At 44.4% G+C, this 18,267-nt stretch overlaps 1 protein-coding gene and 1 pseudogene across 6 annotated transcripts in view; one reads left to right on the plus strand and one right to left on the minus strand.

Annotated features, from left to right (window-relative positions):
* The first annotated feature begins 2,785 nt into the window (after positions 1-2,785).
* Positions 2,786-3,752, plus strand: LOC104991984 (annotated as a pseudogene). Its single transcript, XR_825647.1, has one exon. The product of XR_825647.1 is annotated as a 14-3-3 protein theta pseudogene (transcript).
* Positions 3,753-12,983: 9,231 nt separating this feature from the next.
* The window catches only part of ARHGAP32 (Rho GTPase activating protein 32), a 132,354-nt gene continuing 127,070 nt past the window's right edge, over positions 12,984-18,267 (minus strand). For all 5 annotated transcript variants that reach the window (XM_010844690.1, XM_010844685.1, XM_010844686.1 and 2 more), the window contains one exon: positions 12,984-18,267. In XM_010844690.1, the coding sequence (XP_010842992.1) occupies positions 16,713-18,267 (1,555 nt within the window). In that variant the 3' untranslated portion in view covers positions 12,984-16,712.

Consider the following 18,267-nt stretch of genomic DNA (forward strand, 5'->3'; position numbering starts at 1 on the left):
GGCAGTCTATGTCCCGTGTCTGTCCCCTTGTCTAGCATTTTATACCACTTCTAGTTCATAGGTCCCAGTGACTGTTAATAAATAGAAGCCACTTAGATTACACAGTTACTTTTGACTTTCTCAGAGGGAATCCAAGGTAATCAACAACTAGGAATTGCCATGAGGGTTTCTGATAAATAATCAGTGAAACAGAATAACTCATAAATGTTCTCTCTTGCTGTTAGGCTCTATAATATATGTACATTTCATTACATGACCCTATGCATATTTATCACTTTAGATGGTTTTCACCTCTCTGGTTTGAGCTAGATTATAAATTCTCTGAGGCTAAAAGTACAGACTCCTAATATTCAGAGCCTAGCCCAGGAAAGCAGTGAAAATCTATTGATGCATTTTAAATGAATGATTCAGGTAATGAAGGGGAGCTTGAAAGAGCTTCTTTCAGTCACATAAATATTTTTCAGTTGTTTTCCAAATAGCCCGAGTTTGGAAGTCAAAATCTAAAATATGTTTTAGGGCTTGGTATTTTTTAGAAGATATTTTAAATACATTATTTATGACTTCAAGAGAAATGTATCCATAAAGACATAATTCATTTTGAAAGGACCCCATGGAAACTATAGTATTAAGAACTTTTTTTAAAAAAAGAAAAGAATAAAATTCTTACTTGAGCTAGTTTCTAAATCAAAGAGCTACAAGTGAAGGCTGCCTGTGGTCCAAAGTTACCCCAAACTCTTGAACCAGCATACTGAATGCTCCTCTCTTTCTTTCCATCAAGGATATACTCGAGTACAACCCCTGCCTACTGGAAATATCTGATGTGAGATGTTAAAGAATAAACACTGGTGACTGGAGCCACTCTGCTGAAAGTCCTAAGAGGGCTTCTGCTCTTGGTAAAGGAGAGCCAATAGTTTAGAAGAACAGTCCAGCTGAGAACAAACATGAAAGATAGACAAAAATCTTAAAAAAGCAAACTTCTCTCATATCAGAAACCCGACATACTGCTGGCAAGAATGTAATGTGGTACAGCTACTTTGGAAAGGCATGACGGTTCCTCAGAAAGTTCAGCACCAGGTCACCATGTGACCCAGTGATTTCCACTCCCCAAAGAAGTGAGAAGGTGTGTCCTTAGTAACATTATTCATAATAGCCAAGAGGTGAACATGACCCAAATGTCCATCAAGAATGTATAAACAAAATGTAGTATTTCCATACCACGTACTCTCATTTGGCCACAACAAGGAATCAAAGACTGATAGATGCTCCAACATGGATGAACTTTATAAGCATGCTATGAAGCTAGAGACAGAGATCTCGTATTATGTGATCCCACTTATATGAAATGTCATAATAAGCATTTCATAGAGACAGAAAGTAGATTAATGGATGCTTAGGATCAAGGGAATTGGTAGGTGAGAAAGGATACAGGGCTTCTTTCTGAGGTGGTGAAAATAGTCTAAAATTTATTGTGGTAATAGGTGCATAATTCTATGAGTATAGTAAAAACCACTGAATTGTACTCTTTAAATGGGTGAATTGTATTACATGTGAATTGTATCTCAATAAAGGTATTAACAGAAAAAACAAAGAAAAAAACTGCTCTCAAAGGCACTGTTAGCTGTTGGTAGTAAGTTAACAAGATCATGATAAGTTACTGGGAGAAGACCTAGGACAGAGAGCAGAAGCCCAGAGAGGTAAGCGTGGCATTTGGGGTCACTTCCCCTTTCGGAGTATGTGTTGGTTCTACAGGAGCTGGTGAACGGCACATCACATATTGCAGGTGGCACATTGCTGGGCTTACTGCCCCTGAGTGGGAGTGTGAGCTCATCAGAGCAGGGATGAACTGCATCTAGGAGAGTGACCTGATGAAGCCAGATCTCCTTGGGCTGGGAAAGTCTGCCCTAGGAGCAAACTTAACATACCAGGTTGTTCTCAGGGGGACTTCAGTTCAGCTTCAAGCTCTCTCCATGTCTGGAGCTGGATTCGGAAACTTCAATTGTTGGCATCCCTAGATACATACCAGAAATGAGCATAAATCCCTTCTGGAGGAAGGTGATATCATTCAAGTCCTCAAGTTATTCTAGCAAACAATTTTTCAAAAAAGAATCAGTTCAGTTCAGTTGCTCAGTTGTGTCTGACTCTTTGCAACCCCATGGACTGTAGCATACCAGACTTCCCTGTCCATCACCAACTCCTGGAGCTTGCTTAAACTCGTATCCATCAAGTCTGTGATAACAAGAAATAACTAGCACACAATAAGAAAATAAGCTAAGAGAAAAAAAATAGGCTGTAGAAACAGACCTAGAGGGACTACAGAAATAGGAGTTATTAGATACAGACTTTAAAATATCTATGCCTGTGACCCAGCAATCCCATGATGTGGCACACGAACAGAGAAAACCATGACTCAAAAAGACACAGGCACTGCAATGTTCGCTGCAGCACTATTTACAATACTGAGGATATGGAAGCAACCTAAATGTCTGTTGACAGATGACTGGATAAAGAAGATGTGGTACATACACACAATGGAATATTACACAGCCATAAAAATGAACAAAACTCATTTGTAGAGACAGGGATAGACCTAGAGACCATCATACAGAGCGAAGTAAGTCAGAAAGAGAAAAACAAATTTCATATATTAACACGTATATGTGAAATCTAGAAAAATGGCACAGATCATCTTATTTGCAAAGCAAAAGTAGAGACACAGAGAGAGAGAACAAATGTGTGGATACTAGGAGGCAAAGGGGTAGGTAGTGGTGAAAGGAATAGAGAGACTGGAACTGATACATATTCACTATTGATAACATGTGTAAAATATATAGGAGCTTCTCTGGTGGATCAGATAGTAAAGAATATGCCTGCAGAGAAGAGGGATCCAAGTGGTGGGACTGACTCCGCGGCCGCGAGACATGAAGGTCTCCTCGCCGCGCCCCCCAACCCCCCGCCAGCCCCTGGGGTCCAGGATCAACCTTGCTGTCCCCTCCCCCGGCCCCTATGGAGAAGACGGAGCTGATCCAGAAGGCCAAGCTGGCCGAGCAGGCCGAGCACTACGACGACATGGCCACCTGCATGAAGGCCATGACGGAGCAGGGCGCCGAGCCGTCCAACGAGGAGCGCAACCTGCTGTCGGTGGCCTACAACGTGGTCGGGGGCCGCCGGTCCGCCTGGAGGGTCATCTCCAGCATCGAGCAGAAGACTGACACCTCGGACAAGAAGTTACAGCTGATCAAGGACTACTGGGAAAAAGTGGAGTCCGAGCTGAGGTCCATCTGCACCACGGTCCTGGAATTGTTGGATAAGTATTTAACAGCCAATGCAACTAATCCAGAGAGTGTCTTCTATCTGAAAATGAAGGGAGATTACTTCCGGTACCTTGCTGAAGTTGCTTGTGGTGATGATCGGAAGCAAACGATAGATAATTCCCAAGGAGCTTACCAAGAGGCTTTCCATATAAGCAAGAAAGAGATGCAACCCACACACCCCATCGGGCTGGGGCTGGCTCTTAACTTTTCTGTGCTCTACTATGAGATCCTCAATAACCCAGAACTGGCCTGCACACTGGCTAAAACGGCTTTTGATGAGGCTATTGCAGAACTCGACACACTGAATGAAGACTCGTGCAAAGACAGCACCCTCATCATGCAGCTGCTGAGAGACAACCTCGCATTATGGACATCAGACAGTGCAGGAGAAGAAGGTGATGTGGCAGAAGGGGCAGAAAACTAAGTGCATACAGGGTGTCATCTTTCTTCCCCTTGAAACCTTTTTACTAAAACATCTCCATTCCTTATTCCATTTGGATTTCCTATAGCAAAGAAACACACTCATGTGTATGGAATCAACTGTTTATAGTCTTTTCACACTGCAGCTTTGGGAAAACTCCATTCCTAGATTTTTGTTTGTCTTAGCCTTCCTGCTGTGCAGTTACTGCTGTAGAAAAGTATTAATAGCTTCATTTCATACAAACATAAGTAACTTCCAAACACTTATGTAGAAGACTAAAAATGTATCTGGTATTGAAGTAATCTGAACCAGTTCTGCAAGTGACTGTGTTTTGTACTGTGAAGGTCTGAAAATGTAGCTAATTACAATTTAAAGAGTGTTCTACATAACTTCCGGAGAAGGCAATGACACCCCACTCCAGTACTCTTGCCTGGAAAATCCCATGGATGGAGGAGCCTGGAAGGCTGCAGTTCATGGGGTTGCTGAGGGTCGGACACAACTGAGTGACTTCACTTTCACTTTTCACTTTCATGCGTTGGAGTAGGAAATGGCAACCCACTCCAGTGTTCTTGCCTGGAGAATCCCAGGGACTGGGGAGCCTGGTGGGCTGCCGTCTATGGGGTTGCAAAGAGTCGGACACGACTGAAGTGACTTAGCAGCAGCAGCTACATAACTTCTTAATCTCCCTTACTCTTCTTCAGAGATTTCCTTTCAGTAAGCAACTTTTCCATCCCCTTAATGTATTCCTTTTTAGTAGGAATCCAGAAGTATTAGATTGAATGGACAAGCATTTGACATTTTGGGGCTGGGGGATCACAAATTAAAATGCCTCCTGTATCATATGTGATGGAGGTCTTGTGTATCTGTGACAACAGGGAGTTTCCTTATTCATTCTTCATTTGCTGCTGTTTAAGTGACAACTTCCCTTCCCAATAAGAACTCACTTACACCTCCTGCCTTTGTAGTTCTGGTATTCACTTTACTATGTAATAGAAGTAGCATGTTGCTGCCAGAATACAACCATTGCTTTTGGCAAATTAAAGTGCATGTCATTTCTTAATACACTAGAAAGGGGGAAAAAGGCACACAGTCCAGTGTAAAACATTAGTACTTTTCCATGCAGATTTGTGCACATGTGAGAAGGTGTCCAGTTTGTCTAGTGATTGTTATTTAGAGAGTTGGACCACTGTTATATGCTGCTAATCATTGACTGTAGTCCCAAAAAAGCCTTGCGAAAATGTTATGCCCTATGTAACAGCAGAGTAACATAAAATAAAATTACATTTTATAAACCAAAAAAAGAAAAAAAAAAGAATATGCCTGCAATGCAGGAGCCCCAGGCTGGATCCCTGGATCAGGAAGATCCCCTAGAGAAGGGAAGAGAGGGCTGTCTGCTCCAGTATTCTTGCCTGGAGAATTCCACAGATGAAGGAGCCAGTGAACTACAGTCCTTGGGGTCACAGAGTCGGACCCGGCTGACTGAACAACTAACACACACAAAAAATAGGTAACTAATGAGAAGCAATTCAACTCAATGCTCTGTGGTGACACAAACAGGAAGGAAATTCAAAAAAGAGGGCATATATGTAAATGTATAGCTTCTTGTGGCTCAGAGGTTAAAGCGCCTGCCTGCAATGCGGGAGACCTGGGTTCGATCCCTGGGTTGGAGAAGGAAATGGCAACCCACTCCAGTATGCTTGCCTGGAAAAATCCCACGGACAGAGGAGCTTGGCGGGCTACAGTCCATGGGGTCACAGAGTCAGACACAACTGAGCATGCACACAGGCTACACAGCTGATTGCTTACAGTAGAAATTAACTCAGTATTGTAAAGCAACTGTGAAAGTGAAAGTCGCTCAGTTGTGTCCGACTCTTTGCAACCCCATGGACTATACAGTCCATGGAATTCTCCAGGCCAGGATACTGGGGTGGGTAGCCATTCCCTTCTCCAAGGGATCTTCCCAACCCAGGGATCGAACCCAGGTCTCCCAATTTGCAGGTGGGTTCTTTACCAGCTAAGCCGCTAGAGAAGACCAAGAATACCAGAGTGGGTAGCCTATCCCTTCTCTAGCTGATCTTCCTGAGTCAGGAATTGAACTGGGGTCTCCTGCATTGCAGGCAAATTCTTTACTACTACTGCTAAGTCACTTCAGTCGTGGCCGACTCTGTGCAACCCCATAGATGGCAGCCCACCAGGCTCCCCCATCCCTGGGATTCTCCAGGCAAGAACACTGGAGTGGGTTGCCATTTCCTTCTCCAATGCATGAAAGTGAAAAGTGAAAGTGAAGTCGCTCAGTCATGTCCGACCCTCAGCGACTGCATGGACTGCAGCCTTCCAGGCTGCTCCGTCCATGGGATTTTCCAGGCAAGGGTACTGGAGTGGGGTGCCATTGCCTTCTCGGGGCAAATTCTTTACCAGCTGACTTATCAGGGAAGCCAAAAAAGTAACTATACTCCAATAAAAATTAAGAAAATAAATAAAATTTAAAAAGATCCCACGTAGAAGTTCAAAGATATAGTAATAAATGAGCAATGAAAATAATAAATGAGTGAATCTAAACAACTATCCAAACGTTTGATTTATAATAAATACAGAATTGATGAACTTTGGGAACAGGAAAATTTTCTTAATAATTGGTGTTAGACAATTATATCCATATAGAAAAAAAATGCTAAACTGACCCCATATCATATTATATGGAAAAATCAATTCAGCTATATTGTGAGTTAGAGTATAAAAGGTAAAACGATAAAATTTCTAAATTTGCGACCTCATGGTACGGAATGACTTTTTAAATAGGACATAAAATTCACCAACCATAAATGAAAAATTGATAAACCTGACTACACAAAATTAAGACTTTATTCCTCAAACTGTATCATTAAGAGAGTGAAACAAGCCACAGGCATGGCTCTTGGCCCCACGGAACTGTTGGGCTTGGGAAAGCTAGAACCACCTGTTCTAGATCACACTTATGTTTCCAGCCCTTTGTAAACCTAAAAGCTCAATTCAGGATGGGAAAGTCTGCAAAACTTTGTTCCCCTAATCCAAACCAAAGAAGCCTGGGAATATATGGGGGGTTAAGTTGGGGGCTGCTCAGTATCTCAGTTTGGAGGCTGTCTTTTCACTCAGGCTAAGAGAAACAGTGAAGGAGGCTGCACACATGTGGATTGTAAAGTGCCCTTGCTTTTTCCTTCCCTGTGAGGCTAGATGAGCTCCCGACAGGCCAGGAAGTGGTGGTCAGAGAGCGTTGGTTCTAGAATGAGCCTGGGGGATGACACCTAAGAACAATGGTGTCTAAATCATGGATGAAACTGATTCTTCTGGGGAGTTCCTTTTAAAAATACAGGTTCTTACGGTTGCCAGCAGAGGTGGTGGGAAGGATGAGGGAAGGGATAGGTAGGGAGTTAGGAATGGACATGTACACGCTGCTATATTTAAAATGGATAACAAACAAGGCCCTACTATATAGCACTGGGAACTCTGCTCAATGCTTTGTGGTAACCCAGATGGAAGAGGGGTTTGGAAATAATGGATCCATGTATATATATGGCTGAGTCCCTTCACTGTTCACCTGAAATCATAACAACATTGTTAATCAGCTATTGCTGTTGTTCAGTCACTAAGTCACGTCCAACTCTGTGGCCCCATGGACAGCAACATGCCAGGCCCCTCTGTCCTCCACTATCTCCCAGAATTTACTAAAACGCATGTCCATTAAGTCGGTGATGCCATCCAACCATCTCATCCTCTGTCACCCTTCTCCTCCTGCCCTCAATCTTTCCCAGCCTCAGGGGCTTTCCCACTATACCCCAATAAAAAATAAAAAGTTTTTTTTTTTAAAAAGTTCTCTGGCCATCAAAGAGACAATTCATTTAGTGGTGCATAGAAATTTATATTAAAAAAAAAACTCGGCAGGGAATTCTGATGTGGTGTCTAGGTTTGGACTCTGCTGAAGCTCAGAAACCCTTCCAGGACTCAGCCTATGAAAATGGAGACGTCTGTCTCCAAGCGTTTATGCCATTTCCTAAAAATAGCAGTAAACAATATCTGAGGATTGAAAACCACAAAATCATCCTTAGAAATTATCAAGTCTCCTAATGGAAACAACCTCTCCCTAGCGTTTTTGGGACAGAGGTTTCATCCAGGTGTCACAGCTCTAGTCTCACCCTCCTGTTCTCATGGCTGGCTCTTCATATCAGCTCGCCAGTCTCTGAGGCCGGGTCCGTGCCCTTGTGGAAGTGGGTGAGAAGAGCGAGAAAGCAGCCCAGGGAGCATCCAGAGGTCCCAGCCGCCCTGGCCCACACACAGGACACTTTCGAGGAATCAGCGCGTCACCAGCGCCATCTGGTGGCTTCTTTGAAATCCTGCTCTCCAGGCCGTAGGAAAATCAGGTCTCAGCGTCTAGAGATGCCTACTGGTTACAAAGGCAGCTCTTCCCCGCAGGACTGTGCGTGGCCAAAACAGGAGTTTTGTAGAGTTATTGTTTCTATGACCCCTTTCTTTCTTTCTTTAAATTTGATTTTAATTGAAGGATAATTTCTTTAGAAGGTTGTGTATGTTTCTGCTGTACAATAACATGAATCAGTTGTAAGTATATGTATGTCCCTTCCCTCTTGAATCTCCCTCCCTCCCTCCATCCCACCCACCTAAGTCATCACAGAGCATTGAGCTTAGCTCCCTGGGTTATATAGCAGCTTCTTATTAGCTATTTTACACACGGTGGTGTGTATGTCTCAATGCTACTCTCTCAATTCGTCCCACCCGCTCCTTCCCCTGCTGTGCCCATGTCTGTTCTCTATGTCTGCGTCTCTATTCCTGCCCTGTAAATAAGTTTATCAGTATTATTTTTCTAGATCATAATATATATGTGCATTCATATGCAATATTTATTTTTCTCTGACTTACTTCACTCTGTATAGCAGACTCTAGTTTCATCCACCTCAGTTCAACTGACTCAAATTCATTCCTTTTAAAGGTTGAATAATATTCCACCATGGCTTCCCTGATAGCTCAGTTGGTAAAGAATCTGCCTGCAATGCAAGAGACCCTGGTTTGATTCCTGGGTTGGGAAGATCTGCTGGAGCAGGGATAGGCTACCCACTCCAGTATTCTTGGGCTTCCCTTGTGGCTCAGCTGGTAAAGAATCCGCCTGCAATGCGGGAGACCTGGGTTCAATTCTTGGGTTGGGAAGATCTGCTGGAGAAGGAATCGGCTACCCACTCCAGTATTCTGGCCTGGAGAATTCCATGGACTGTATAGTCCGTGGGGTCTCGAAGAGTCGGACACGACTGAGCGACTTTCACTTTTCCACCATGTATATGTACCACAACTTCTTTAACCCTTCATCTGTGGATGGACATGTAGGTTGCTGCCAAGTCCTGGCTAATGTACGTAGTGCTGCAATAAACACTGGGACACATGTGTCTTTTTGAATTGTGGTTTTCTTAGGGTACATGCCCAGTAGTGGGATTGCTGGGTCATATGGTAGTCTTTTTCTTTAACAATTTTCATTCATTCATTCAACAAGCCTATTTGCATCCATACTGTGTGTCAAGGAATCGTAGGGCTTAGAAATCAGTGAAGGGATGCAGAAAATTCATAGGCAAAAACTACAAACCTTTTCTGAATAAGTGCTATTTAGAGAATTAAGAGAATGAGTGGATCAAGTGGTCTTGAACTGAGTCATCAAGGAAGGCTCTCTGCTGGAGTGAGAACCCGGTGAAGAGAAATGGCCTCCTGTGAGAAGGGCATCCTTGGCTGAGTGTACGGCTTGGGCAGGGAACTTGGGCTCGGGACAGAAAGCAAGGGCTTTCTGCACTACCCGTCTCCCTCTGAAGTTTCCTTTTAACCACCAAATAACGTCTTGCATCTATCTCTACTGGTCAAGATTCTCTTCCTGCAAGATACATGTCAATTATGTGAAACCCTCCAGTTTTATAGAAAGGTTGACCCAACTGATTAAATTCTTAGTGATATAGTTCTATAACAGAACCCTCTCTTCCTTAATTCTGCACAATCTTGCACCATCTTATAATACAAAGCCTGGACCACTTTTACTGGGTACTTGCTCTCCTGCTCTGCCCTTTAGGGATATTATCTACTTTAGTTCTCACAGCAACCCCAAGTGGTAGGTACTATTATTATTATTCCCATTTTAGAGATGAGAAAGCCATGGCTTAGTATGAATTTTAGAAAGGCTTAGTAGTTAAGGGTTTTAGAATTTGTAGCCGTTAGGATTCAATTACTCAACTCTAAAGTCTTTTATTCGAGCATAAGCTTGTCAGGAGTACCCGGGTCTGACTCTCAGCTCCCTCACTCTTCACTAGCTGTATAGCAGTGGTGATGGGTTTAACCTCGGTGCGCTTTGGCTTCATCTGTAAACTAATGGGGAACAGATGAGTTCATAGCCGCACAAGGCTTACAGCAGCGACTGGTCCTGTACTATGTGGTAATAAGCACAGTGGCACCATGGGCTGTTCGAAACACTTCTGTACTATTGCCCGCAGTTGATAAAATACACAAAACCGAAGAGTCAAGTATGTGACTTATGTGCTGGTAGTTCTTGTACATGTTTTGATGAGAAAGGCAGGCAGATCACTTGGTTCAAAGTGTTATTTCTGTTATCCCTTAATACAGTATTTGAGTTGACTGTGTGAATAGCAATACGCATGAACTGCACTTCCTAACAGCTTGAATGTTTCACAACTGAGACTTGACTATGTAACCGTATGATAGGAGGCAATGGTATAGACCCTGCCTGTGTAAGTGTATAATGGGAGGCAATGGTACAGACCTTGACCATGTAGGTGTATAATAGGAGACAGTGTTATAATCAGTCATGAGCATCTTACCAGTTTTAGAGAATGCTTTTTTTTCTGTATTGCTTGTCAGGTCAATTAGACCTAATTTTTCTATCTTTCATTGCTATAAATAATTGAACCTGGGCTTAATATTTATTCACAGGGATAGAGAAATTAATGATAAACTTCTGGAATCACTAAAGAGATGGGGAACCATGGTGTGAATGAGAAAAAGTGGCAAAGCTCTAGAAACTAGAACCGGTTTCCCTCTGACAGGGGCCCATTCCATCTGCTGTCAAGTACGTCTCTACCACCTGTGCTAGAATCAGCCAATGGTGGCTAAAACTGTAGATTCCTGGGTCCAACCCCAGACCCACCAGACTGTCTGGTGGTTGCCTAAGGAGTCTTACGTTTAACTGCCCTCCAGCTGATTTATACGGAGTCTAAAGTTTGAGAAGTATCTGCCCAGTTTAAAGCATGAACATGTGACTGAGAACTCTCAGGATGTTTTGCAAGATGTTTTTAGGAAACGGGAAAAAGGGCATTAACTGAATGGCTGTGTGACAACTTAAGTTTTATGTGCCTGGCACTCCTTTCTCTCTTCCCCCTGAGTTCATGGAGGAGCTGGATGTCTTCTGTGGGTTAGCATTCCTCTCTGCGGAGCTGTTAGCGTGGAAAATGCCATTGTGTCTAATCATATTGCGTTCTCACAAAAGGTCAAATGTAGGGAGAACTCTTAAGTCTGTTTTATTCTCCCTTCTAAGCATCTTACACAATAATCTCATCTTCCGAAACCTGGCTACCCAAGTACCTTATTAGGAGAAAAGAATCAGAGGCTCTAGGTAATGAAATACAGATGATGCAAAGCCCCAATCTTTCAGAATTTTGCTCACCATTTTGACAAGCTTATTTATTTTGAATGGTTATTTAGAGGAAGTCTGACAGGTAGCATGTAGACAGTGGCAGGAAGTAACGTCAGAAAGGAGGATTTAGGAAATAAAAAAAAAACTACAAGACCGTGATAGGACTCTTTTATGTATAGACTGGCATGACAGAACATTTGGTATGCGTAGAAGCAAACACTTTTTATCTCAGTGTGTCCTGACCACATCACTATCTTACGGGACAGTGATCCACAGGTGTAAATGATGAGTCCTTAGGTATACTAACAGCAAAAGAAGTTTGTGGCTTGAAATATACTCTGAAAATACTATAATTAAATATTTAAAATAACAAATCTCAATTTTCTTTTTAAGATACACATTCTTAATTATGCAATTATGTGAGAAACATGGCAACTAAAATGTCTTATTTCAGGTGGTTGCAGGTACTCGAAGTTTTAATGCAACAAGGAGTCAATATTACTATAGTGTGCCCTTTTCCCGTAGAACCACAAAAGAAAATTTCAAACACCACCAATGTATTTCCCACTGATTTCTCAGTGATAAGTAAATATACATTTTAAGAGGAGGGTACTCTATTTTCATCAGCATGAAGGACTTTTGATAATAGTTGGTATGGAAATGAGAACTTCAGAAAATTAAGGACAGTGGAAGACCCAGTGGAGATGTCATCTATGTCTTTTATCCCCTCTGAGCAGCAGTCTCCATGGGAACATGTGTTCAGGCTGGGCGTGTTTACTGGAAGCAGATGTCACACCTTGCTTCCGGTCTGCAGTGTGGTAGCAGGTAGACAGAACATGGTGGGGACGCCAGGGTCACCTGTATGCAACAGGTGACTTTCCTTCTGTATGACTGGCAAAAAAGTGACAGGCCCTAATATTTTAGGATGAAGAGTGATTTGTAATTTATCATTCCTAGTAGGAAAACTAGAATTTCAATAGCTTGCTACTGGGTTTGTTTTTTCCTTCAAAATTTTCTGGTTGATATAGAAGCGTTTGAGAACTTTGGCACAGGAATGCGTCTGGACCCCCATCTGGCAGCTGGGTGACTGACAGCATTTGACACATTGGAATGCTTCATCTTTACGCACACACCAGCTGGAAACAGGTGTAGGAGATTCTTGTCTGGTCATTTCACTCCACAAAGTACACAGGATGCTTTGTGGAAATCTTGAGAAATATGGCTGTATACAGAGCCCCCTTCTGGAGAACCCTAAGAAGCTAGTTCACCCTCCTGTGCACCCTAAGCTTAGGAGCCCCAAGGCAGCCCAGTGCACAGATGCCTGCAGGCAGCCTGACCAGCAGCAGGTCTGCTCAGACCCTGCAGCGCAGGCCAAGGTCTGCAGTTCCAAAGAGACTGTCTGCCCTGGGGAAAAACTGACAGGAGATATTAAACCCCTTCCCTCAAATAAAGTACCTTTTTGGTATAAGAATTTGTGTCATACAAACACTCATCTTTTGGCCAGAATAGCCCCGATTACCCATGATTACCATCTACTTTGTTATAACTCACATTAGGTTTAGAAAGCAAACACGTACACAGGAAGTGTGTTTTAACCTGAAATAATTTTCTTGATATTTGAATTGCTTTCAGTGGGACATTTGCTTTAAACCACAAGATATCTCCGTCTGGATTATCAGAATACAAAATCCCTTCTCTCCCCACCCCCCACCCCAACCAAAACAAACAAAGGAACAAACGAACAAAACCCCAAACCCACAACTCAGCTTCAAATAAGCTTTGAAGAAATGAGACTCTAAATATTTACATATGAGTCAAGAAATAAATCACAAACTATTTACAAAAATACACAAGCTTATATGCATTAACAATTTACACCAGTTCACAAAAATATTAAAACATAAAAAAAACACTATATAAATTAAAGTTAAGAACTCAGAAGTATGAGCTAAGACTTCCTAGGATGCTTCTCTCATGCAGGTCATGGTTGAAAAATCAGATTTTGCTATCTTGGAATCTAAACTGTAAAACAACCATTTTTATTCTTTGAACACTAACAGCACTAATCAAAAAAGGAAAAAAAGACCCTCTGTGCACACCGACATTATCTTGCACACAGTTAAAATATACCATTCCTGACATTCCGTTAACACACAGTACTAAAAGTCACATGCCTCTAACCATTTGGAAGTAACTTTCTGACATACTTTTGCTTTCATGATTACTCCTTACACACACTGCTCAGACGATACTCTGCCAACATATTGGATGGGTGACTGACGGGGCTGGAAACAGATAAATGGACTTCGCAAGCTCCTTTTTTTTAAACTAAAGGGCGGATTTCAAATTTACACTGTATACATCTATTGCTGCTTCAGGTGTGGTAATGACCTAGTCTATCTCCGCTCACATTAATGGTCCCTCTTCTTTACAGGATCATTCCTAGCTATTTCAACCCGACCCTTTTAAAAAATGCTTTGCCATTATATAAATGTGCAGGCCTTGTCTTTGGGACCGTCCCAAGGACTTTCATGTTTTTAGAAGGGAACTGAAGATGGTGAGCTGTCGATAAGGCTCAGATGAAATCTACTGAAAGGAGGCGGCATCTCTGGGGCTGTCAGCAGAGTCCCTGACGAGACATCCAGGGAATATTTATTTCAATCAAACCAAGCTGTGGCATCAGAATTTTGCCAAAAAAGGATAAAATCTGGAGACATGGCTGTGAAAATACCAACAGAATTAAAATTCTGGGTTTCACAAGTAAGGCAGCTCCGTTTACTTGATCGTAGGCTCCATGTCAAAGTGTAAAAGTGCTGACACTTGGTTGCTCAATCTGCGACGTCATATACCAACAAGGTGGCTGTGCTGAGGTAAGCTGGCTCGCGGTGACCTGCCATCTACCCGCGATAACCAGGAAGGGAAGGATGCACGCGAAGCCCCTCAGGAACTCTGCACCCGAAGTTAAGGCTGCATCTACACTCGTGAGACAGCGCTAGACTGCAGAGTTCATGTTTCACACTTTCACCAGGAATTTGAGTCATTTTTCTGTATTCAAAATATGTACCTGATATTTCCAAACTCATAGGACATTAATAAAGTAACCGCTTTAAAGAATTAACCTTAGTGTTTATAAAATAGACCTTAGTTTCAGGAGTAAACAGTGTGTGTGACCAATCCACAGATATGAACACTGCACAGACTTCAGCCACATCTTTCTAGGCTCTCAGCTCCTAAAGCCATCTGTGTCTCGGGGCCACACCAGCTCCTCTCTCTAATCTCTGGGCTGCCTGTGAGAGCTCAGACGGCTTGTCTTCCTTCAAAGCGGCCATTGGTCGCCTACTGACAAAAAGATGGTAATGGTTGGAAAAAAAAAATTAGTGCTGTATATTCACCAAAGAGCAAATTCCTGCACGGAGCTCCTGATGTGTGTGCTAAAAGGAAGTATCCTATCAGGCTCCCTAGCACTGTGACTACAGACCAGGTGGGTCTGTACTGAGGCCTGAATTTCACAGACCTTTTCTATAATTTCAGGATTTCCTCCATGATCTTTATTGAATCTCTTCGATCAATTCCGGGGAAACAAAAGAACACCTAACAGAGTATTTCCACATATATTAATAAGTAAATGTGTTGCTCTTAAAACTTTATTTTCTTTTTCTAAATATAAACCCTTAAAATGCAATCACATGATTTTTTAGATTTAAAAAAACTGGCATGAATCCTAATCTTTATACAATTTCACAGCAATAATAGCAGCATCAATTTAGCCTCTTAAAAGATTTTTCTTTGCTCTAAATAAACGTTAGTTCCAAGTTTTAAAAAGCCAGAGCAGCAACCATCCAGGAAATGGAATGGAATTCTCCTAGTGTCTTCTACAAACTTGAGCATTTAAAACATGTGAATGTATAAAAATCAAGTATTATTAAGAGTTATGGAATGACATGATTATCTCAACTCATTTTATAAATACAGGACTGCCTTCTGGTCTGGCGTTCGTGGTGGGGTGGGTTGAGAGAATGGAATGCAAACTTTCAAAAGAAAGTCCTAGGTATGGAACATGTTTAACATGTCTGCAGTGTTGTGAAGACTAAACCTGAAATGCTGGTGTGGATGGCAATTACAGTTCAGACTGCAATCACCCAGGGACAGAGGGAAGACACAACACGGTAATTCCTTGGGACCTTAAGGGTTGCTGCCCAGAATTCCAGCAGGTCAAATGGGCTGTGCTAAGTGTTATTGCAGGAACACTCAGTTTACTAACGGATAATAATAACCTGTAGCTACTGTAAGAATTCCCAGGACACCTGGTTTAGAAACTAATTAATATGCAAATTTACAATCATGTGACATTATGTGTGTTTATCCAGGCAAACCATGCTGGTTTTTCATTGTTTTTTAAATGAGGGGGAAAAAAAAACTGCTTTAGGAAAACAAATAGTGTGAAATGCTTCACTAGGATCACAATTTATCAAATACTATTGAGAAAAAAAAAGAACTGAAGACAGGCAGCAGCTTAGAACCACTGATGTAGTTTTCTGGTGCTAACGAAGGTCACAGACTTCCACCTAAGAAGTTTCTTTAATTGTAACTTAGAAACCCCTCTGCAGTGGGATAAGCCTGTTCACTGAAGTGTGTGGAGCAACCAGGAGAAGAGCATGGTTCAGCCTGGATCTAATGGGTCTGACATTTTGTAATGACTATTAAATGCTTATTCCTTTTTGGGGGCTATAATTTGTTAAATATCCAATAATAGTCTTATGTGAAGGCTCAGGGAGAAGTTTCTCCCCACTCTAATTTAATACACAGCCCCTTCTAAGACAGGGGGTATGACCTGACAAAGAAAACAGGTGACCCTCTGGGCAAGGCCGTGGCTACTGGGAAAGCAAGTGGGGACAGGACAGGACAGGGCACACAAGACCTTCAAGAAGTGAGTGTCAGCTGCTCTGAAGGACGCAGCAAACGCTAGGAAGGACGAGGTCAAACTCAAATTCCATTAAAGGCAGTCCTCAGGCTCTTACAAATCAGCCCTATGTGGCAAGTACGGTCTGTAACAAATTACTAGATTTTCAACACAGTGCTTCACAATCGTTCAAATCTTTAAATGACAAAAATGACAACAGTCTGTAGGTGGAAGAGGTGGTGATGAAGCTGGGAAGAGGGAAAAAGATGGTGATTTTTCTTCTTCTTATTTTTTTAATGTGGTGGTTGGGGGGGCGGTTTGTAGCTTTTTTTCTTTTTTTTTTTTTGGTTACTGAAAAAAATAGAACAGTCCACTGTCCAGCAGAGGCTGCGTCAACTCTATTGCTCCCGGGGCTCATTCTGCATGGACCTGCGTTTCAGGAGGCTGCAAGGCCAGCTCTGTGGGCAGGAAGGCGCCCTGCCCCAGAGCTGTGGCGTATGTCCTGCTCTGGGGATGGGGGAAGCCGGGGGGCATGTACGGGCCCATTGCTGCTGCTCCGAAGCCCCCTCGCTGGTGCTGGGGCGGGGAGTGGTAGCCCTCCAGGTTATCGTACTGCGGCCCGGCAGTCCCCCGGCCCGGGCGCTTGCCGTGGGTGTGGTAGTGGTACAGCACGCCGGGGTCCCTGTCCGCGCTCTGAGGGTGGTGCAGTTTGAGGCTGTGACTCCTCTCTGGCTTAGGGGGCGGGAGCGCGGACTGCGACAGGTGCTCCTCCTCCTTGTAGCAGTCTCTGGGGTGCTTCTCTGCAGCCGGAGGCTGCCGGGCCCGGGGCCGCTCCAGCTCCTTGGGGAGCCGCACCTCTTTGTGGCTCGGTCTTAAAGACTCCGGCCCTGACGGCACGTATTTCCCTCCAGAGTTAAGGTAGCTGACAGGCTCGGCAGGGTCTGGAAGCCCTTTGGGCCCGTAGTCTAGCGGGCCAGCTCCCTGGGGGAAAGGGGGCCCGTTCTTCGGGTCACACAGCTGCCTATGGCTTGCTTCCTGATGCGGCCTATGCTCGGGGAGGCTGCAGCCCGCGTCGTGCAGCTTTCGGTTCCTGACGCTGCTCTGCTTCTGGGGGAGGCACGGCTTCTCCGGCTGCCCATTGCCGTACCCGCCCTGGTGGTGGGGTGCGCGCTCCAGCTCCGGCTCTGCGTGCTTCCGGTAGAAGCGGTCCTCCCCCTCGGGGCTCAGGGCCTTGGCTGGGTGCCGCCCCTCCTTGCCCTCGGCCACCGAGAGGAGTCCAGTTTTCCCAGGATCCGACTTGCTGCGCAAGTGGATGACATAGATGCCGCCCAGGTCGTCCGGTGCGCCGGCCGGGCTCATGTTGTCGTACTGGGACACGACGGGCCCCTTGGCCTTCTGCCGCGCACGGCTCTCCCTGCGGATGGACTGCAGGCGGTATTTCTCCAGGTCCTCCAGGTCCCACGAGGCGTATGCGTGCTTCGCGTCGGCCACCGGGGGCATGTGGACCACGTTGTGGTCATTGGCCGGGAAGTAGCTGGCCACGCTGGGCCGGGGGCGCGAGGCCGCACCCCCGGCGAACGCGTACACATTCTTGCCCTGCAGCCGCGGGGCGAGGAAGGCCAGGTCGCGGCCGGGCAGGCGGTGCAGGGGCCGCAGCTGCACGGTGCCGTAGGCGTCCACGTCGCACAGAGCGCCGTCGGGGCTGTAGTAGGAACCGGCTGAGCTGGCGTAGGGGCTGTACCGGTAGTGCACCCGGCCATTCTCGAAGTAAGGCTGCAGCTGAGTGACGTGGGAGTCCGAGCGGGCCTGGGATGACTGATATGGCTTATACTGGTACAGGGGTCGTGGGCAGTAGGCGGGCTCCTCATCTGGGGGCACCTCTGTCCTAGAGATGGGGACAGAGCGGATCATGGAGGACGGAGGCGCGTGCAGAGACTGCACCCGGCGGATGGTGGGGTACGGCGGCATG

This window comes from Bison bison, unplaced genomic scaffold, assembly GCF_000754665.1.
Source record: "Bison bison bison isolate TAMUID 2011002044 unplaced genomic scaffold, Bison_UMD1.0 scf7180017864205, whole genome shotgun sequence".
Classification (NCBI taxonomy): domain Eukaryota; kingdom Metazoa; phylum Chordata; class Mammalia; order Artiodactyla; family Bovidae; genus Bison; species Bison bison.